At 38.9% G+C, this 22,914-nt stretch overlaps 1 protein-coding gene across 5 annotated transcripts in view; it reads left to right on the plus strand.

Annotated features, from left to right (window-relative positions):
- Positions 1 to 22,914, plus strand: part of KCNIP4 (potassium voltage-gated channel interacting protein 4) — a 1,241,727-nt gene that overhangs the window by 1,111,787 nt on the left and 107,026 nt on the right. Inside the window, exon 2 of one of the 5 annotated variants that reach the window (XM_043438745.1) lies at positions 3,651 to 3,752. The exons of the other annotated variants lie outside the window; for them this stretch is intronic. Within the exon in view, the coding sequence (XP_043294680.1) occupies positions 3,651 to 3,752 (102 nt within the window). The remainder of the gene's footprint in view (positions 1 to 3,650; positions 3,753 to 22,914) is intronic. 5 annotated transcript variants of the gene reach the window in all.

A 22,914-nucleotide genomic window follows, 5' to 3' on the forward strand; every position in this document is an offset into this window, starting at 1 on the left:
ACATGTTAAAAACATAATTGCATCATCAATTGTTTTAAGTATATTTGTGATAATGCTATGAAGGAGAAATATAGGAAACTTATAGGAGCTTATGGTAAAGCTGTTTATAATCTAGTTTGGTCTGTCAGATAAAGCTTTCCTTAGGAAGTGATTATTGAACTGAAATCTCAAAGATGGCAGAAGAGAATGCCACAATGAGGTAAAACAAAATTTCAGACAAAGATAGTAGCATGTAGAAAGGTCTGGGATGTATGCTCAAAGGACTGAGAAAAAATAATATCTAACATTAGTTGAAACTATGTTATGAACAGTCACTATACTAAGTGCTTTATCTATTATCTCACTAGATTCTAACAATAGTACAAGATAAATACCTTTATTAATCCATTTTATTGATGAGGAAACTGAGATTCAGATTAAATAAAGTTACCCAAGACCATGGTGCCAGGATCTACCTCAGCTGTTTTACTACCATTCTTGAACACTCAGACACTCTAAGGGGAAAAGTGCAGAGTGATCTGATAGCTGAGCAGGAGAGACTGGAAGGGGAAGAGAGAGAAAAGTGAGAAAGATAGCCTGAGGATTCCATGATATCCACGTCCTATCTGCTGGAAGCTAAAGCTCTCACTGAGGAGAAAACACAATAAAAATAAGGTAGTCACCATATACAATTTACATTTAAATATATTCCTAAAACGGACTTTAAAACTATGTTTTGACAACCAAGATCTTTTTAGTATAAAGCCTTTTGTTTTGTAAAGAAAAGACAATGATACTGAGAAGTTTAATAACCTGCCTAAGGTCACTTGGCTTGAAGTAATAAAACAGGGACTAGAAACTAAGACTTCCAACTGCTGATTAAAAACAAAAGCCTGTATACTTTGTAGTCCCACGTGGGGGTTCAAAAGATGCTCCAGGCAAGAACATCATTAACTACTAACTTGGTGATGGGGCTGAAGGCATGAAGATCAACATTAATACTTAAGTACTTGAGAAGCTGTAAAGGTCCCTTCTCCACACCCAGGCCTGAGGGTCTAGGAACCTGTCAAAGAGAGAGTGAGCTTGGCAGATATCAGAATTTAAAGGAAAATGAGGAAACTGAGCAACCAGCAAATACTTCTTACGTGTCTGCTATGTGCCAATTTCAGGCATGATTGTAGAGTTTGCCTTGTTGCTGTCCAGTCGCTAAGTCCTGTCTGACTATTTGTGACTCCAAGGACTGCAGCACACCAGGCTCCCCTGTCCTTCACCAGCTCCTGGAGCTTGCTCAAACTCATGTCCATCGAGTCTGTGATGCCATCCCACCATCTCATCCTCTACCACCCCCTTCTCCTCTTGCCCTCAATCTTTCCCAGCATCAGGATCTTTTCCAATGAATTGACTCTTCACATCAGGTGGACAAAGTATTCTTGCCTTCGGAAGCTTAGGAACTGTCTGAAAAGAGTTTGGCTAGATATCAAGAAGTCCAATCTGAAACTTAGAAGCTGGGTAAGAGGTAACAATAGTCTCTCTCTTCCTGCTGAAGGTTAGTAGAACATTTCCTCTCCAACACCTTGACAGGAGAAGGTCTCTGCAAGAGGGGGTGATGCCCAGAGCAAGGGGGGAGGGGGTGAATCAGGGACAACAGAGAAGATAGAGCAGAGGAGGGAGGGAGTTCTTCCCTCTGGAAGGCTGCAAACTGGCAGGAAAATTTTATCAAGATGAGTATGTTTGAACGGTTTTGAAGTTTGCAAGAGCAGGTGGTGGTGTTGTTCAGTTACCCAGTCATATTTGACTCTTTGGGACCCCATGGACTATAGCACGCCAGGCTTCCCTGTCCTTCACCAACTCCTGGAGCTTGCTCAAACTCATGTCCATTGAGTCAGTGATGCCATCCAACCATCTCATCCTTGGTAGAAGTTGGTAATTGTTGAAGGACCCACCTGACTACACACAGTGGCATGAAGGTTTGAAAGGACACCAATGGAAGAAGCAGAATGTCCTGCTTGAAAAGCTAAAGCAAAATCATCATGGCCCAGACAGGTTTACGAGGAGAGTATACTTAGATAGATGTGTCCCTTTAGAAATGTAGTACGAAGAAGCTAACCAGAGTCTGCAGTATGTAAATCAGATTGATTTTACAAGTTTAAAAGCTTCCTTAGATGTTAATCTAGGAAATGAAATTGGATCTTCCCTTGGTATGGAAAGTGAATCTGTTCACTCATTTGTCAGACATTTATTGATCTCTTACTGTGTGCCAGACTCTCAACCAGCACTTGGCATTATCAAGTAAGCAAGATATTTCACACCATGTAAGTGTCAAGGGCAGAGGAGGCGCCTGGTGTGGGAACAGGCAAGAAGGGTGGCGTGGCCAATGGCTGATGGTCAGGCAGCAGGGAAGATGATGAACAATGCTGTCAGAGTGAGGAAGGGCCAGATTGTGAGGGGACCAGGGTCCGTGGTAGAAAGTGGATTTTTTTTTTTTTAAAAAGACAACGTGAAACTTTTAGGGATTTTTTTAAGTAGGGAAATGATCCAATATGATCTATGTCATTTACTATCATCTCGACACAAGATCTATCATATCTATCAGGCTTTTTAGCCAATGGGCTCCAATGGTAGGATGAATAGCTCCAAAGGGAAATAGAACAGTAGCTTTGCACTCAGGACTTCCTATAACACCAAGGCAGGAACTATAAAGTAGAAAAGCAACAAAGGGTCCATTTGCCAAGTTCATGAGGGTGGTCTAACCTTGATTTAAATTAGTACTTTTGCTCTTGCTTTGTATTCTATACTTTCCAAACTGATTTGGGAAGGCAATCTATATAGAGACGTGAAGATTCAGGCTTCTGGTCACTCAGAATGGGCAAGTTGATGCTAAGCTGGACAGATATGGCTCCTGGCACCAGCAGGTTTTCAGGCGCTTGCTAGCTGGCCCACTGGGTCACTACTGATTTTCCTTGAGTCCTCACTAACTACCTGAAGTCACAGATACTGCTCCATCTACTGAGTTAACACTTTGTGAATACTCCCTGTGTCTTTTAGAATCACTCTGCTTGGATAAGCCCCATCCATTAATGTCCACATGTGAAAATGTGAAGGATGTCCCATCTCTGGGCACATCAGCTTATGCTAATGAAGCTGCATATCAAGGACATCAATTTTCTCACTTTCAGGGAAGGCAAAGGTACTAACAGGTGATTGCGGTGTGAATGATTTATGCAGAGCACCCACTCCCCTGGAAGCAAAGCCAGGGAGTGATGAGTGCAGAAAATGTCACGTGGGCCGTTAACACTGGTTTGAATGTTGAAATTTCAATCCAGTTCACTCTTTTAGTGATATTGGCTGTATTCCCAATTTAAGACTCAGCAAACCTTATTTTTGCTACCTAAAAGATATGTTTGCATGATTCTTTGCTTATGGGGTAATCATGATCTAATGCAACATAAAATAAACCTAAAAGGTGAGAAAAGCAAAGGGAAAACCAGGATTTAGTTAGTTTTTTGGTGTTTTTTTTTTCCTCCTGGGGTCCCAACCCTCTGCCTGTGATTGCCTGAGCACATATGGCTGCACCTAGCTCCTGCCTGCCATGGCATCTGCTGGCACATGGACAGCATGCCCAGGTTTCTCTCTGCAGCTGGCATTAACAGAACGCATCCCATATCTTCTAGGTTTCCTCTACACTCAGAACAGCACCAAGCGCAGCATTAAAGAGCGGCTCATGAAGCTCTTGCCCTGCTCAGCTGCCAAAACGTCGTCTCCTGCTGTTCAAAGCAAGTTTGTTTGTTTGTTTGTTTGTTTGTTTTTCTCCCCCAAACTCTTTGTTTTGTTTGTTTAGGCCTGAATGCATTGCAGTTCTCTGCTTCTAAAGAGAATCAATCAATATATTATAATCCGCAAAACCAACTCTATTGATGTACTCCTGTTTACCTAAATACCAAGGGGAACATCTGTGCAATTATAAACCACTTCCCATTTGGCAGACTGACAGCGCAGTGTTAATGACGAGAGCCCGGGCTTCAAAACATTTGGAAATTTATGCTTGATCTGAGGTGTAGGGACTCGGCTCAGACAACTCTTGGGATTCCCATTGCTCAAACTGTTAGTGGAACAGCTGTACATTTTAAACTGTGTTGCTTGTCAGTTTTCTGATTCACCATACATGGATCTGTTGTGTCATACTGCAAGCATAAAAAATGTTACTAGGTCTGAAAAGATACTATAAAGTGGAAAATAATTACAAAAACGTGACTTTGCTCTGCCCACTCTTTCCCAGTATCGTAGAAAAACAAAACCACCTCATACATACATATATATTTATTTATTTATTTATTAACTTATAGTGGGCTTACATCCTGATAAAACCAGTGGGGTAAGTTCAAAATATTTTAAGTCTAAAATGCATTGAATACACCCAACCTACTAAGCATCGTATCTGAGCCTAGCCTACCTCAGATGTGCTCAGAACACTTCCATTAGTTGGCCAAAATCATCCAACACAAAGCTTATTTTATAATAAAGTGTTGAATATTTCATGTAGTTTATTAAATACAGTGCTGAAAGTGAAAAACAAAATGGTTGCCTGGGTGCAGAATAGTAAGTGTATCATTGGATTAGCCTCGTGAGGTCATAGCTGACTTTGGACTATGGGTTTCTACCAGTCGCTGCTACTGCCCCACATCATGAAAAAGGTTCTACCAGACGGCATATTGCCAGCCAGGGAAAAGATCAAAATTCGAAGTACAGTTTCTACTGAATGTATTTCATTTTTGCATCGTTGGTGAAGTTGAAAAATTGTAAGTCAAACCAGTCAAACCATTATAAGTCTCGGGCCATACATACATATGTGTATATATATATATATATATGCACACATATGTACACACATGCATACACACACAAATATGTGTGTGTACATACATACATACATACATACATATGTGTATATGAAAGTGAAAGTGAAGTCGGTAAGTCATGTCCAACTCTTTGCATCCCTATGGACTGTAGCCTGCCAGGCTTCTCTGTCCATGGGGTTTTCCAGGCAAGAATACTGGAGTGGTTGCCATTTCCTTCTCCAGGCAAACTTCCTGACCCAGGGATCCAACTCAGGTCTCTCGCATTGCAGGCAGACTCTTTGCCATCTGAGCCACCAGGGAATCCCATATGTGTATATACATATACATATAAATATGCACGTCTGATGTTTATAGATAAGGTTGGAAACTCAGGCAAATTTGATGCTGTCTTGAAGCAGAATTCTCTTTTCAAGAAAACTCAGTTTTTGCTTCAAGCCTTTCAACTGGTTGGATGAAGACCACTCACATTTCCAGGGCAATTTCTTAACCAGGTCTCCAAAATACCTTCAGAGCAACACTTAGGTTAGTTTTTGATTGCATAACTGGGTGTTATTGGTAGACAAGTTGACCATCAGACTAATCCTCTCTCCATTCTCTTTTTCCTCCAATTTTGTGACATTCTTAAGGAGTAAAATATAGAGGATATGTCAAGGGATACCTCTATTTATTTCATAAACATGCCACCAGTTATTTATAATTGACATTTACAAGCATTCTATGCTTACAGTCTTTCATACACAGTTTTTTCAAGCACAAAACAAGTGTTAGAATCAGGTAGAGAAGGTGGCATTCTTTGTCAGTGAGGAAACAAAACATTAAAAAGCTAGATGGGATATTCTTGGTGTAGGGCTATAACCCATAACTTCACATATTCTCTTTTCTGTCACATCATTTTGTAGGAACTAATGAACTCAATTCTTATCGTTCAGTCGCTAAGTCATGTCCGTCTCTTTGCAACCACACAGGCTGAAGCATGCCAGGCTTCCCTGTCTTTCAGGATCTCAATGAATAGTGAACTCAGTGAGTGATTTAAAAATGTGAATGGTCTAAAATTCCACTATTTTCAACAACACAAATAAATAAAATATGGAAATACCTCAAACAACCCAATATGTTCAGTCAAACTTCCCAGAGTAGAATAGTAATTTATTTCAGTGGCACTGACCCAAGTTAATATGTCATAATAAAAAAATATTATTAATTCACTTATTCACTCAATATATATTTATTATATGTCAGTTCCTGTGCTGCGAGATAGAGCAGTAAGTACATCCTTTAAAAAAGCATTTTCCTACTAGAATCTTCTGTGGGGAAAGTGAGCAGGATGAAATTATTTTTATCGATAATAATCCTATGTACAAAAACTACAAAGTTAAGATACATTGCTTTAATTTTTTTCCTTCATTGTGTATACACACACCATCTCACAAACAAAACATAATCTGCCATCAGCAACCTGGAAGGCCACAATTCAGAATGACGACAAACCCTCAATTCTACATGATATTGAAGCTGTGGACATTTTTATTGCTACTATTTGTCAGTGAATGTTGGTTATTAGAGCCATTGCTTTTCCCCTTGGAAGCGGAAATAAAAATTGCCAATTTATCAGATATTTACCAAAAACATAGTCATCTGTACAAAGTAGACAAATAAAATGAAACTTTCCAATGGGTCTCTCTATTCACTTGAAGTGAAGTGAAGTGAAAGTCGCTCAGTCGTGTCCTACTATATGTGACCCTATGGACTACACAGTCCATGGAATTCTTCAGGCCAAAATATTGGGGTGGGTAGCCTATCCCTTCTCCAGGGGATCTTCCTGACCTAGGAATTGAACCGGGGTCTCCTGCATTGCAGGCAGATTCTTTAGGGAAGAACAAAAGCACCCTGCTCTGTTAACACTCTTCCTGAACCAGTATTGCAGAAAGCCACGTCCATAAATAAGTGATCACAGAGGATGCAATGCAATTTTCAACTAAGTGTGAGGGAAAAGGACATTTGTTAAAAAGAAAAAAAATAAGATATTAAAAAAATCAGCAGCCTGACTTAAAAGCTGATATTTTTATAAAAATGGGATGTCATAAAACTGGCTTTTATTGAACCCATATGAGATATGGCCTATGATTTGTTGATCCATAAAGGTCTGCAGATTTAAAACTCCCTCACTCACCAGTCACCACCTTCCCTGTTAGCCATGAAGAAAAGAAAATCCCAGCATGTCGAAATAGATGACTTGAAAAGAAGACCACATTCATTTCATTGCTATTTTAGAAAGGTTTTACTCATTTTATTATTAGACCCCTAACCATGATCTGGGCCCTAAGCAGTTGGGCATAGGACTGAAAAGATGACATGAAAACATGAGGGAGGAGGCAGGTGCTTGGGGACAAGGACCAGAGTGACAAAGGACCCCAAACCCAGGCCACCAGGCAGAAAAGCAAGGGCACCAAACATTTCCAAGGAGGATCACAGAGAGCCCCTTGATAAAGTCTGACTTGACTGAGAGAGTTCTGGGCTTGAATTTCCTGCACAGGGGCTGCAGAAATATTCTCCACCAGATCCCGTGCAGCTTCAAAGCTAGAGAGCTGAAGTTACTTTAATAAAGTTACTTTAATAAGAGGCCAATCAATATTGTGGACTTCCCTGATAGCTCAACTGGTAAAGAATCTGCCTGCAATGCAGGAGACCCCAGTTCGATTCCTGGGTCGGGAAGTTCCGCTGGAGAAGGGATAGGCTACCCACTCCAGTATTCTTGGGCTTCCCTTCTGGCTCAGCTGGTAAAGAATCCACCTGCAATGCAGGAGACCTGGGCCCGATCCCTGGGTTGGGAAGATCCCCTAGAGAAGGGAAAGGCTACCCACTCCAGTATTCTGGCCTGGAGAATTCCATGGATGGTATAGTCCATGGGGTCACAGAGTCGGATACAACTGAGCGACTTTCACTTTCACTTTTCAGTCAACTTTGTCACTCAGTCATGTCTGACTCTTTGCAGCCCCATGGACTGTAGCCTGCCAGACTCCTCTGTCCATGGGATTTTCCAGGTAAGAATACTGGAGTGGGTTGCCATTTCCTCCTCCAGGGGATCTTCAGGACCCAGGGATCGAACCTGCATCTTCTACATTGGCAGGAGGAGTGTTTACCACTGAGCCACCAGGGAAGAGGCCAATACTCATTCTATATTTCATTTTATGTTCTCAAGAAGGCAGAAAAGAAGAGTTTTCATTCCTTTGGCAGGAATGTGAGATTTATCAGTATTATGCAAATAAAAAAAGAAAAAAAAATGTTTTCTGTAGGAAAAGAAACAAACTTCTGCTGAGTTATGGAGCACTTAGATCCCCCAAACCAGAGAACCCAAGAGTTTACAGGGAGCCTTCCCTCATCCAGCTCCCTGACAGATTCCCTCTGTCATTACCAGGGAGCAGCTTCTTCAAGGAAATACCTCTTTGGTATTTCCTGCTTCTTCTGGGAAATACCTATACGGTGACTGCAGAACAGTCTTCCTCATGCTGAGCCCAAAGGCAGCCTTCCTTTAACTTCCAACAGTATTGATCCTAGTTCTGCCCTTGAGAGTAATCTGCATGTCTGCTCCTTCCTCCTCCTCTTCCTCCTCCTCCTCTTTCTCCTTTGGAGTTGAGAGGGTGAGTGGTTTATTTATAAAAGTATTCATGTTCATGGCAGCAACTTGGAGTATAACACACAACACGTGACATATTCACACTACACAACACATTATTATTAAGATAATGACACTCCTTTACCTTGAAGTGCATGCTCAGTTGCTTAGTCATGTCTGACTCTTTGTGACCCCATGCACTGTAGCCTCCCAGGTTCTTCTGTCTCTGGAATTTTCCAGGCAAGAATACTGGAGTGGGTTACCATTTCCTCCTCCATTACCTTGAAGTAACAACAAATAATAAGTGACATCTTTTTTCATAGATGTACATTCATTAATAATTGCAACCATACCAAATATTTATCCTTTTCTTACATTGCATACTTTCATATGTACTAACCTTATTATTAAAATGTAAATATCATTTTAATGGCAATCATAATATTACATTATATAGTTACAGTATATTGTATTTGACTGCATTCCCTGGCTTTTGAATATTTAGATTTCCCCCCTTGGCTCTTTTTTTACTTATAGATAGCACTGAGATAAATATCTCTGTGTGTATATATACACATTTAGATTATTTTCTACAAATTTAGATTATTTTCTCCCAGATTTGAAATTACTGGATAAAAGAATTAAATTACGTAAATGCAAGCTTCCTCATGTATATTAGAAAATTGTTTTTTGAGTTAGTCTTTCAAATATTTAAACACATTACATATTACCTCTGGAGTGTTTTTTAACATAGACTTAATATCCTCAATATTTGGAAACTATGTATTTTATAGGCATTTATTAAATGCAGACTTGAAATAGTTCTGCTGCTTGTGCCTCAAATGACAGCATTAAAAGAAGTAGTACATGACAAAGTTTTCTGCATAAAAACAATAGACATTATTACATTTTTTGCAAAACAAATGTATCACTCATTTTTAACAAAAGGTAAAATTAGTAAGTCCCAATCTTGTTAAGTTAAGCACACATCTTGACTTTGATATTTGAGAAGACTGTCAGACAAAAATCAGTCCAACTCCCTTGGAAAGATGTTGGGGAATAACAAAAAAGGCTTTGAGAAGGAAGCGACAGAAGCACACAGAGGCCTCCCGTGGGGCGGCCTGACTGGTTGATCAAGAGTGATAGATGTGATCTACTGAGTTAATTTAGGAGTTAGAATGTCTTCTGTCTGACTCTAATAACTCTCAAATCAAAGTGAGAAATGAATAAGAACTGTGGCTGATGACACCTGGGCCATGAGTTAAGGATTAGCTGTCCCTGAAGCTGGCCATTTGCCCACTGCTCTTTGAACACCCAAGCACGGATGTAGCTCAAACCACCCGCCAAATGTACTGGTATGATCACCATCATTTATTCATCGGTATCTCTAGCTGCCAGGTTGCTGAAATTAGAATGATTGGCCCCTTACTTTCTGCTCCCTGCCCCCAGCTAATTGGCCACTAAACTCTGGTCAATTTCTCTCTGAAATATCTTTTAAATTAACTTCTTTTTATCTCTTGTGCTCAGGCTGTCAAGCAGCACTATTAGCAACAGCCAAAACATGGAACCAACCTAAGTGTTCATCAACAGATGAATGAATGAAGAAAATGTGGTGCATACACACACACACACACACACACACACAGGATTACTCAGCCATTAAAAAACAATGAAATTTTTCCATTTGCAACAACAACAAGTGTGGACCTGGAGAACATTATATTTAGCGAAATAAGTCAGTCAATCTTTCTGTCTGAATGAAAAATGCTCTTTTTTCATTTATATATGGAATCTAAAAATTAAAACAAATGAACAAACAGAAACAAAATACAACAAGACAGAAGCAGACTTGTAGATACAGAGAACAAACTGGTGGTGAGAGGGGTATGGAGAGGGGACGATAAGGGAAAAGAATCAAAGATACAAGCTCTAGGTTTAAAATAAATTATAGTAAAAGATGTAATGTAGAACACAAGGAATATGGCCAATATTCTGTAATAACTTGTATGAAATATAATCTACAGAAATATCAAATCACTCTGTTGTACCCCTAAAAATAATATAATATTGTAACAACTATACTTTAGTTAAAAATAAAAAGAAATACCTAGCTACTATACTCTATGTGAGCACAAATACTTTTTCTTTGAAAAATAAATGCTGTCAAGTCTGTAGTTGTTATCTTTTCCTTAGATAATTCCAAATCATTCACTTTCTCTCTCTATGCCCCAGTTAATTTTTCCTAAAGTAATCATTTCCCTATTTATTCGAAAGACGTTACGGTGACAAACAGCTTACTAGATAATAGTTAGGAACTAATATAAAAGATAAAATATTGAGCACTTGATTATGTGTATTTATACTCATGTTTTTGTTTAAATTTACTTCATAATAACATCTACCCAATAAAATCTCAGTGCCCTTATTCCTTCAAAATAATTGATTCACTAAATTAAACTTCATCCAGGGGATTTTATTGTTGATTGGAGCAAGAGGGCAAATATAACAAGGCTATTTTGAGGCCAGACTACTCATAACTGATAAGCCACCATCATCATTTACCTTGGGTAACTACAAAACATAATTTCCTAACTTAACTTCAGTTTTTTAGTATCAAATACAACACAACATTACAGTGTATTTGTTATTCCTGGTAGCATATTAATCATGAAAAGTTTTAGATACCTTTCTTTGGCAGAGAAACCATCAGCAGTTGGCTGTTGGAGAATTTGTTTTCAAAAGTGACTTGAACTGCCAACATACCGCCAATTAAAAATACAACAGTAACCTCCAGGAAGTTGAAAAAAAAAAAATTTAACCTTCTGACAATCAGTCTCATGGTAACTCCTGGTGACACAGCTAAAAGCTCTGCCTGGGCATGTACTCAGGAAAATCTTTGGAAGAACAGAAAAACCCATGAAGTTTTGTAAACTTAATTTGCAAGTGGAAAACACAGTCCTTCAATTTCATCATATGTATGAATTCCAAAACTGCTAAATTCTCAGATGTTATTTTTATTTATTTAACAAGCATCTAGGGCTTACTCTGTGGTTGGTGCAGGTCTAAGAGTTTTGCACAGTTTAACTCATTATATCCTAAAAATAATCCTGAAAGATGGACACTCTTTACTATTTCAGTTTTACGGACTATGAAACCAAGGGATGAGAGGTTAATTAACTCACCCAAATCATCTGAAATAAGTGTGGCGGGAGAGCGAGAGGTTGACTCCAGAAATGGTGCTCTGCAACCTTTGTGCTTTACCAGCTCTCTAGTTGTGTTAATTGTTTTTGTTCAGTTTTACCAAAAAAAAAAGAAAGAGAGAGAATCTTTTTTCCACTTATCTAATCTACCTAGGACACCCTTGTTTAGTCCATATTTTCCAGAAAGATGTGGTAGCCCCTCAAATGAATTGTTCCCTTTCTGAACATCAATCTCATCATCTACAAATGAGAAGCACAGGCTGTGTCTCAAGTCTCCTTCCAGAGCTGTGGGAGTCAGTGATTCTTTTCTGCCTTGACAAATGGTGGATGTTCAAAACTAACACAAAATCTTCTTCTTTCGTGACACTTCACTACCCATGAGAAATAGGAAGTGGGAAAAGTTAGAAACTTCACTTACTAACAATTAAGATTAATTGGCACCATCATTTAGGGCCTTTCCAGGTGGCTCAGTGGGAAAGAATTCACCTGCCAAGCAGGAGACACAAGAGACACAGGTTCGATCCCTGGGTCAGAAAGATACCCTAAAGAAGGGTGTGGCAACCCACTCCAGCATTCTTGCCTGGAAAATCCCATGGACAGAGGAGCCTGGCGGGCCAGAGTCCATTGGGTTGCAAAGAGTTGGAGGCGACTTAGCAACGGAACACATGCACACACACACACACATCATTACTTACTGTAAACAATGTGTTTTACTGATTAGAATGTGTCCTTTCTCTCTGCATGGCCGTTTTACAAGTCTTAGACTTCTTCCTCTTGAGTAACTTATTTCACCCTCACAGAACTCCTGGGAGAAGGACAGATTCTAGGGGCTAAAGTCTCCACTGAACAAACTAAAAAATGGGGAGATTAAGTGGCTTATCTAAACTTACATGGGTATTTAGTGACACATAGGAAGATAGGCGTTCCTTTTTCTGGTCCATCTTTTATCAACTTGAAGTCTTCATTAAATTGTGAATGAGTCTTGATACAGGAGAGCTAGAGGCAGAAGTCTCAGGGCAACTGTTTCTTGTTAGCAGGTTTAGATTTCCCTTAGATGTGGCAGACATTTATGGAGCACTAACTGAACAGTAATAGTGTCAGGAACAGGGAACACTGAAAGCTGACACTGTAAAGAAAGAAATAAACATCTATAAAAATCACCCAGACACTATGAAGACAAGTAAAATGATGTGAGAAGCAATACTAGGGAGTGCTTTAGAGTCAAGAAGTTAAGAATGATAACTCTGGGACCACCTGGTTTGGTTAAAATCCTGGTTCAGTGACTGACTAGCTATAGAAACCTTAAGTAAGTTGCTTACCCTTTCTGAGTTTTATATTCCCGTCTTCACGGTGGAGGTAACAATAGTAAATATTACACACTTGATCAAAAGATTAAATGAGCATGTGAAGTTTTGACAACAGTGACTGGCTAGTAATGTGCTGGCTGCAAATACTGTTATTCTGTCACTACTTGTGATCTTCACAATGGCTTCCTTCACCCGCAGAGGTGAGACTGAATATCCCCCAGGTGCTTTTCACAAAGACGTGATATTTTAGTAGTGCTTTTCAGAGAAGAACTATTTCACTGGAGGGAGAAAAAGCGGGAGGAATATTCTATCACTTGAAAAGACCAAGGGTAAGATAGAGCAATGAGACCCAGGGAAAAGAAACAGCCAGAAAAGGTGAGCTGGGACCAGAGTTTGAAGGTCCACACAGCCAACACCAGGCTGGATTTTACTCTGCAGAAAAGGGAGGAAATGGAGAGCCGGTCAAGGTTTTTATTTATTTATTTTTTATTTTAGCTTTGTTGGGTTATAGTTGAACATATAAAGCTGCAAGACATTTAAAGTGTACAGCATGGTAATTTGATATTCATAAACTTTGTAAGAGGATTCCCCCCTCCCATTTAATTAATCAGCACATCCATCACCTAACACATGTATCTTCTGTTTGGTGAGACTATTTAAGTTCTACTTTCTCAGAAAATTTCAATTATACAATACAGTGTTATCACCTACAATCACCATGTTTTACACTAGCTCCTCAGACTTTATTCATCTTATAGTTGAACGTTTGTACCCTTTAAACAAACTCTCCCTATTTCCCCCACCCCCTAGACCCTGGAAACCACCTTTTTCCTCTCCGTTTCTATGTTTGACTCTTTCTAATATTCCCATGTATAAGTGGTACTGTGTAATATTTGTCTTTCTCTTCCTGGCTTATTTCACTTAGCATAATGCCCTCTAAGTCCCCCTATATTGCCACAAATGGCAGGCTTTCCTTTTTTCTCATGGATCAAGAATATTTCCTTGAATATATATACTATATCTTCTTTTTATTATTTTTACTTTTTAATTTTAAATGTATTTATTTTTAATTGGACATAATTGCTTTACAATCTTGTGTTGGTTTCTTCCATACATCAGCACGAATCAGCCATAGGTACACATATGTTCCCTCCTTCTTGAACCTCCCTCCCAGCTCCCTCCCCCCCATCTCAGCCCTCTACATTGTCATAGATTACTGGATTTGAGTTCCCCGTGTCCTACAACAAATTCCCATTGGCTTTCTACATATGGTAATGTATATATTTAATGCTACTCTCCCAGTTTGTCCTATCCTCTCCTTCTCCCACTGTGTCCACAAGTCTTTTCACTGTTTCTCTGTTTCCATTGCTACCCTGCATATAGGTTCATCAGTATCATCTTTCTAGATTCCATATATATGTGTTAATTTGTAATATATGTTTTTCTCTTTCTGACTTACTTCACTTCTTTATCCATTGATGGACACTTCAGCTGTTTCCATGTCTTAGTTATGCTGCATTGAACATGGGGGATCCTGTTTTCATTTCTTTTGGATACACACCCAGCAGTGGGATTGCTAGATCAACATAGGGTGTGACTCTGTCCTGATGAGGTTTTGAGATGGCTAAAGCCAGCCAATAGTCCAAGGGGCTGGACACAAGTCCAGCTTCAGAAGGGTTGATGGTGAACTTGAAGTTAAAGAGTAGCAAAGGATCAAAGCAACATTTGGAGACAAGACGCAGATGAGGTCTCAAAACTGTCAGCAAGAGCTAGCTGGGTATTAGTTTCTGAATCAAGGAGCCAAGCAAACATTGGAGTGAGAAAAGGACAAAAAGTAAATCAGAAAACAGGTAAATTGTTGAGGGAGATTTTAAAAAAAATGGGAAGATCAGCTGGGAAACTGCTTAAAAAGCTTATGCAAGAAGCACTGTAAACAGCTAATTCTCACTGGGCACAACAGTATTCTAAGCCTAAACAAGTATTGTAAACATGTCCTACAAACCTATAAGGAAAACACAATTAAAATTCCCACTTAGATGAGAGAACTAAACAAAAAAATCAAATCACTAAGCCAAGATCTCCCAATCACCAAGTGCCAAAACAAGGATTTGACCTTGGACAGGGTGATGCCAAAGTTTAGAATCTCCACCACTAGACCTACAGGGGAGGGAAAAGGCCTCTACAAAAAGCAACAGTGGTGGGAGGGAAGGTATGGATTTGAAAGTGTAGCTGGAAACATTGGGAAACAATTGGTGGTATTAAGTGAAAAACAGCAAAGGGACAAAACGATTCTGCCAAAAGAGTAATGGTGGCAGTAAGCAAGATAAGAAACAGAGAAGGTCAGGAGAGCAGGTTAAGAAAAGATGATGATAGCTTTATTTCAGACATATTGGCTTAAAGTGTCTGAAGAACACAAACCATTATTGTATAAAACCTTTACTGTTGATTGATGTATTTTTTTCAAGTTACCTATATGATGAAATCTTTTACTTTCTACTTGATCTTTCCATGATTTCCCTTACTGTTAATTTGGTCCAAAAGGGGTAGAGTGATGATTACTTGCAAGAAGCTACAGAGAAGTTTAGATAAACAAAAGTCTTCACTGTTTGTTTCTCTTTTTTTAATTAATGACTTCATGACTGGTCACTTGTGCAGTTTCTATTAGGAGTCACAATTCTTATTTTCCATTTGCAATGACCTAGAAGTAATACTTGGGCTGAACAGGAATCCAGTGTGGTTTCTGCTGGTTTCCTTTAGACACTAAAATGGGAGCCTAACACCTCAAGCAGACTCAATTTTACACTCCACCAGGTCTATAAAATATAGAGCATTGCTGTGTTATCTGCTTAGATTACAAGGTTAAAGTTTAGCTTTCCTAGTTTCAAATTGCTTTCTTGCTAGGGGATATACAGCAGCAAGTGTGATGGGCAAAAGGTTTTCTTTTCACAGAAACAATGACCATCCTTGCTTGTAAGCTTTAAGGGGAAAAAAAAAAAGAATAACAGAAAAACAAGTTTTGGAGACGTACTGACAGGGAAAACCTTATACACCTTTTTGCAAAACACTCTCATTTGACACTTTGGGTAGAAAAAGAATTCGAAGTAACTTGTAGTGTTCTCTGAATCTGCTTAGTGGTAGATATTCATTCTCCAGTGAGTGTTCCTGGAGGTAATAAAAATCGCATTTATCCCAATGACACTGTAGAACCAGTTAATGTTTTACATAAGCAAATTGTTAGAGGGATCAATGGCAAAACCATCATCATAATAGCAAAAAGCATGAATGCAGATTTTTATCATGCATCATACGTTGTGCAAAATCCATATATTATTCCAGTTAATCTTCAGAGTTTTTGTTAGAGTGCTATTATTATCTCCATTTCACTGATGAGAAGACAGGATTTGAGATCTTAAGTGACTCGCCCCAAATTCTATAGCTACTAAGCAGCAGAGCTGAAACTCAAGCCCAGATCATTTCGTCATTTTGACAAACTTTTACAAATACGTATCACATGGTAGGCATTATCGTAGGTGCTAAGGGTGCAACCATGAACAAGCCAAATATAGAGCCTATCCATCAGGAGCTTACATTCTAGTGGGAAAGATGAAGCAGAGCCTGTGCAATAAGACCCCATGCATTGTTGCTGCATAACTTTCTTCCCTGGTTCTCTGAGGTCACATCCAACTCTTTACCCACTTAGTGATGCAATGGGAGATTCTATGATTTTTGCCACAATTGCTACATCTCAGTTCCCTTAAGATGAGTTTAAGCACCTTCAATTAAGAGTCATGATTACATCCAAGCTGTCTCTGGCTGCTGCGGAAAAATAGACTCAAAGAGAGACACCTCTTTACCATGAATAAAGGCTTTAAAACATGGAGAATATGTGAAGACCATTGGGGAAAATGGGTCTGTGTTCCATGAATGTTAAACATATCCATACAACTCAGTCACTTTCTTCTCTGGTGAACATGAGCGGGAAGCTCCAAGACATGCTCCCAAAAGGGAATACCACCCCCCCATCAAAAGTAATTCTTAAAAACTGAATCATTTCTGGGCTAGTCCTATCCTGGACTTGCCTACTCTCTTGACCTTCTAATTCCTTTATGTATTCTTTCACTGATTAAAAGAAAGAAGTACTCTTCTCTACTAGCGTTCATTTCCTTAGTGATCTCATTGAACTTATGGTCTTAAATATGATTCACATGGTGATGACTCTGACATATACATCTTCAGCTGAGAATTGGTTTCTCACCCCCAGATCTATAATTCCATTTGCTCAGTTGACAGTTCTATTCCGATGTCCTGTTTGTGACTCACTAGAGATTAAGGTCCATGGAAGCAAGGATTTTTGTCTTTTTTATTCATTCAAGTTTCCACAAGACCTTGAACAGTCTTAAGCTTGGCTTATAAGAGGCACTCAGTAAATACTGAGTGAATGAGTGAATGTCACTAATGTCTAGAACCATGCTAGGCATTAGTGGTAGCACCATAACTAACACAGATCTCTTGTCTCAAAATGTTCATATTACAGAAGAAATGACAGCTATTCAAGCAGGTCAATGACATACACCACCATCAGAGCTGACAACAGACAGTTCACATGCTATATAGAAATGTGAGGAGGCCTCTTCTCCGTGAAATCCACTGAGCTGAGCCTTCAAGAAAAAGAGAGAGGTTGAGGAAAAAGAAAGGCAGATCCATGTAAAGGAGATAGCGTAAACAAAAGGATTAAAGTTGATAATGCAGGCTTTGTTGAGACAATAGTAAATTATGCCAGATATTAGATCATAAGGTATGTGGGAGGAAATGACAAGCAATAAAGCTAAGCTATTGCCTCAAATTCCATTCCAAAAAAAAAATCGTCCTTATTCTGTAGTCAGTACCCAACTGGAAGAGGATAAAAGGTCCCCAAGGAAGCCTTGATTTCTGGTGGATCCCATGATCAACAATTGCTCAGCACTGAGCCTCTGCAAAAAGGAAAAAAAAAAAACTGGGTGCAATTTTTAGGGAAAGTTCTTTGACAACTGATGGAATTACCCTTGCTGTGTGTTCTTGGATGAGTTTTTCAACGACTCTGTACCTCAATTCAGCCATCTAAAATGGACAAAATAATGCTCATCCCAAAGGACTCTTTAATAATTAAATTATATAATGATATTTTAAACACTATGTGCCAGGTTCTATTTTTAAATGCTTTTTGCGCATTATTTCATTTCAACCTCTTGATAGTTCTTTGTCAAGTCCTATTACTGTCCCCCTTTTGTGGATGAAGAAACTGAGGCATAAACTGCCTAAACACTGTGCCCAAGGTCATACAGCTAACAGGAATCAGAAAAGGAATTCAAACTGAAGAAGTACAGTAACAGGATCCTCACTCCTAAAGATTCTAGAACCAGGCCTCACTAGGAAGTATGCAATGACTATTAATAATCATAATTTTGTCCTTTATGGATAGATTAATGTATGTCAGCAATCTCTCAAAATAATTTTTTGAAACTGAAACAAATATTAACTGTAGTTAGAGATTTTTAAATGAAAGCTTGGAGTGGTAAAATACATTTTCCAGTGCCAGAATTGAGAAATAGACCCAAGAAAAAACAAAAACTTAGAGCTACCGAAGAATTTCTTAGAATGAAGAATTCTAGATACCATAACACCAGATGTTATTGTAATTACTACTAATACAAATCTAACAATAACATTACAATTGAGTATTTACTGTGTACCAGACACACTTATTAATATAATCTTAGTTAATGCTGAGTCACCCTATGCTCCAATATTGGGTACAACTTTATGCTTATTTCTACGGCACTGAACAGATGGGAGCTCTCAGGCACAGCATGTTTTACTAACTTGTCACAACAAATGTCCAGCTGACATGTCAACTACACAGTCTAACTTTCTTTGAACCAACAAATTATCAATAGCTTAAACCTAGAAAAAACAAAACCAAACCTAGATCACTGCTCAGTCTTCCTAGTACTCTATTTTAAACACAGCATGATGGATAGATGTTTTATGGCAGAATATTACTGCCATCACTGACATTAGCTTGAAAACATTTTCCTAGCATACAGCCAAGAATTTATTATCACTAAACTTACACAAACTGCTTTTAACTCCCCTAGATAATGAATTCCATTTATTTACCTTCCACAGTAACATCTTACGAATCAGGCATTATATTTGGCGTAAATAAAATTTCCAAATGTTCGTTCCATATTATAAATGTAATATTTTTAATTAAGAAGCTTTTAGAAATGTATCACCTGCATGTTACCTTTGGAAATGACGTAAAATGAAGAAAGCTTTTTGCCTTTTGGTCCCTGACTCTTTTATTGTAATTATTATTTGCTATAATGCATTCATGCTGCTTTTCACCTTTATGTTCCCTCCTTTGTTCTCAGGTAATCAGCCATCACTTCTAGACTTTACAGTCGGTAAATTTGAGGTTAAGTCCTGACTCTATAACTTCCTATTTATATATCCCAGAAGTTATATGTCCTTCAGAAGTTACAACATTCCTTCCAACATTGATTTTCTCACCTATAAAAACAGAGTGATGATACCTGTGCACAGAATAATCACGATGTTTAGCTTTAGTAACAAAGGAAAATAACTTTGTTTCCCACAAAGAGCCAGCCATCAGATGTCAGATATCATTACTGTGCCTCAGGGCTCCTTTTAGTCCGTGGCCCCCCACATCCCAGCCTGCCCCTGACTGAAGTCAGAAGCTTATTAGAATGTGAATGCTCTGAAGTGCCCAAGAGCCCTCCATCTACAACCACTACATTTAAGACGCTGTATTTAAATGTATACAGTTGAGGGGCTGGATTCCAGGTCACTTTCAATTCTAACATAACTCTACCTTCTGTGTAAAGCCCTTTTGCTACTAATTCTATGATTCTGGGTTGGGTGTGGCATTTATAGATGAGTAGAGCATCATCTTCCCTCATTTTCTGTAGCAGACAGAACAGCAGAATAGTAATGATGTAACCCTGGAGCCAGTCCTTCCGGAGTTCATACCCTGGCTTTGCTTCTGTGTGACTGGAAGCAAGTTACTTAATTTGCTGACAGTGTCTTCATCTGTAGAATAGAATATAACATCCAGAGAATGCTGACTGGGAGTTTATAAGTTATTGTGTGTAAAGTGCTTGCATAGAACAAATGCTATAAAAGTGTTTTGCTATTAATATTAGACTTTTAGGACAAATAGGAGAAAGTTTATCAAGGTTCAGAAGAAACTGTTATTGGGGCATTTTTAATTTAGTGAACTATGATGGGCTATCATTTTTTATCTCTGTTTCACTACTTTTTAAATTTTCTCTTTGATCATAGTCTGTCTCAGCTGTTGACTTTTCAAACTATTATATCTACTTTTTTGGTACACCTTTATGTGAGAATTCAATCACATTTCTTGTTCCTTTTCCCCCTTCCTCAGGATTTCTATTGTAGATTTCTTTTTTTTTTCCTCTGTGTATAATGACTGGCAATATTTATTTCCCTCATTTACCAAAAAATAAAAAACAACAGACCTTACCACCTATGGAACAATAGCTCCTATCATAAGGGGCTATTTATGACTGACTGCAGTAACATTATGGTTCATGCTAATAACAAGCATTCCAATTAGGTGATTATATTTTAAAATCTAAGCTTGTTTGAAGAGTTATTTATGTTTATAAATAAGGTAGAGACAATCCATTCATAAGTGCTGTGAGAAATAGCTCCAGCAATTTTCCTCTGAGTAGTTATGTTTTGTAAGTGATTGAATTCAATCATGAAATTGCAAGGCAATTCAAGTTCTCCTGGAATGGAAACTGCAACGTTATTGCCGACAACCACCTCTAACAGAGGACATTCAACATAATTGGCCGTTTTCAAGATACTTTTCATTTTCCATGTGATATATGAATAATGAATAGGATAAAGTGTTCATTATAAAGGGCTTTTTGTGTCCTAACATGCTTTTAGGGTCAGAGTTGAAGTAATGCATGTCCAACTAACAAAAATATGGGGGTACTAATTGTTCAGGGTGCTCTGGGAAGTGCTATGACCCCCCCCCCCCACCGCCCACCGCCGGCTTCAGATGGATAGTGGGCTGTGCGTGATTAACTTCGAGATAATTGCACTTATACTCTCCTTGTGCAACAGAAAATAGCTCCCAGTAGGTGGGTGGTGAATGGTTGTGAAGACAGGGAGAGTTCAGAGGACTCCAAAGCCTTCACCTTCCTGAGATTAAGCATTTAAAGTTGACAAAATGTAAAAAGGGGCTTTAGGGCCTGACCCAGGTTTGAACTCTCCATCCAGAGAAGTCAAATGATAAAACATGAAAGAAGATGGGTAAGTGTCATCCCAGCTCATCTGCTATCACCTGCTGTGCAAACCTAAGCCAATTCCATAAGCCCTGAAAGTGCTGCTGCTAAGTCGTTTCAGTCGTGTCCAACTCTGTGCGACCCCATAGACGGCAGCCCACCAGGCTCCCCGGTCCCTGGGATTCTCCAGGCAAGAGTACTGGAGTGGGTTGCCATTGCCTTCTCTGAACCCCTGAAAGTAAGTTTCCTCAATTGATTATAATTCCAACCACTTTGAGCACTGGGAGTCATGGAACTAAGGAACAGAATGGAGTGCTGAGTATATGGCATCTTATCTATGCTTGGACAGGTTTTTAAAGGAGAGAGGGAAGAAAGAAATTAGATAGATGTCATGAAGATCAGCTTTGGAAAACTCCTCCCAGGCAGCTTTATCTTTATCCCAATGAGTCAGACTTGAATGGGCTTCCCCGGTGGCCCAGCAGTAGAGAATCCACCTGCACTGCAGGAGACTCGGGAGACATGGGTTCGATCGCTGTGTGGGGAAGATCTCCTGGAGGAGGGCATGGCAATCCACTCCAGTATTCTTGCCTGGAGAATCCCATGGACACAGGACCCTGGCAGGCTAACAGTCCAGTGGGTCGCAAAGAGTCGGATACAACTGAAGCGACTGAGCATGCACATACCCGTGTCAGACTTGAACACTAAACATCTCCCTCTTATTCTGGAAGTTCTCAGGATCAGTTTCCAGTGCTGTAGTAAAGAATCTTCCAGCACCTCTTAGTAGAAAGCTAAAACCTGGAGCAGAATTAGTTAAATCCTCTTCCCATATGTCACTGGATGAAGCTTCAAAATAGTTAATAATAATGTAATTTTAGAAGGTAATCATCCTCATCGTGATGTTATTGCCATACAGATCAGATCGCTTTTAAGCTAATTTAATAAAGGACAAACACTAGGTGCTAAGACTCAGAAGATACTTTTATAAATGAGATAAAGCAATATAAGTCAAGTCAGTTGAATTTTTTGCTAGACAAATCAATTTCAGCTCAGATAGAATTTTAAAGCTTTAGTATTTATGATTTTTCATGATAAAAATTGATACAGTTTTTAGAGAAGGGTCATGCTATATTGAGAAATGGACCTTTTATTGATAGACCCACTACGATTAGGATGCTTCAAGTAGTTATTCATTGATCTCACATCATTTTAAATGGAGCATTTTTAGTCTGCCAAATTAGATGCTGTTGGGCTATTCAGTAGTCTGGCAGGTCTCAGGTGGAAGAACATGCCACAGTCTCACAATGTTCCCTGCTACAATAAGCCAAGGGCTCATCTCTGAACCAACTTCTTGGAAGAAGTAACATTATTCTTCATAAAAAAGTTTTATTTCAGCATTATGAGCTTTGTTTATAAATGTGTGTCTGAGGAAGGCAGGCTTCACACTCAGATCTGTTTGTAAAGCAAGATGTTCTATAGTTAGTTTCTGGGAATATGGTTCAACTTTGGATAGAGTCAAATTTGTATAATTATGAATCAGGCTGTAATAAGCTTCTACTGTAGTTTAAGAGAAGTTGTGAGACATAAGAGAAAGAGACCTATTTTTAAAATTCATGCTATTGTTTCTGGGGGCTTCCCTGG

Source organism: Cervus canadensis, chromosome 19 (genome assembly GCF_019320065.1).
Source record: "Cervus canadensis isolate Bull #8, Minnesota chromosome 19, ASM1932006v1, whole genome shotgun sequence".
In the NCBI taxonomy this organism is placed as follows: domain Eukaryota; kingdom Metazoa; phylum Chordata; class Mammalia; order Artiodactyla; family Cervidae; genus Cervus; species Cervus canadensis.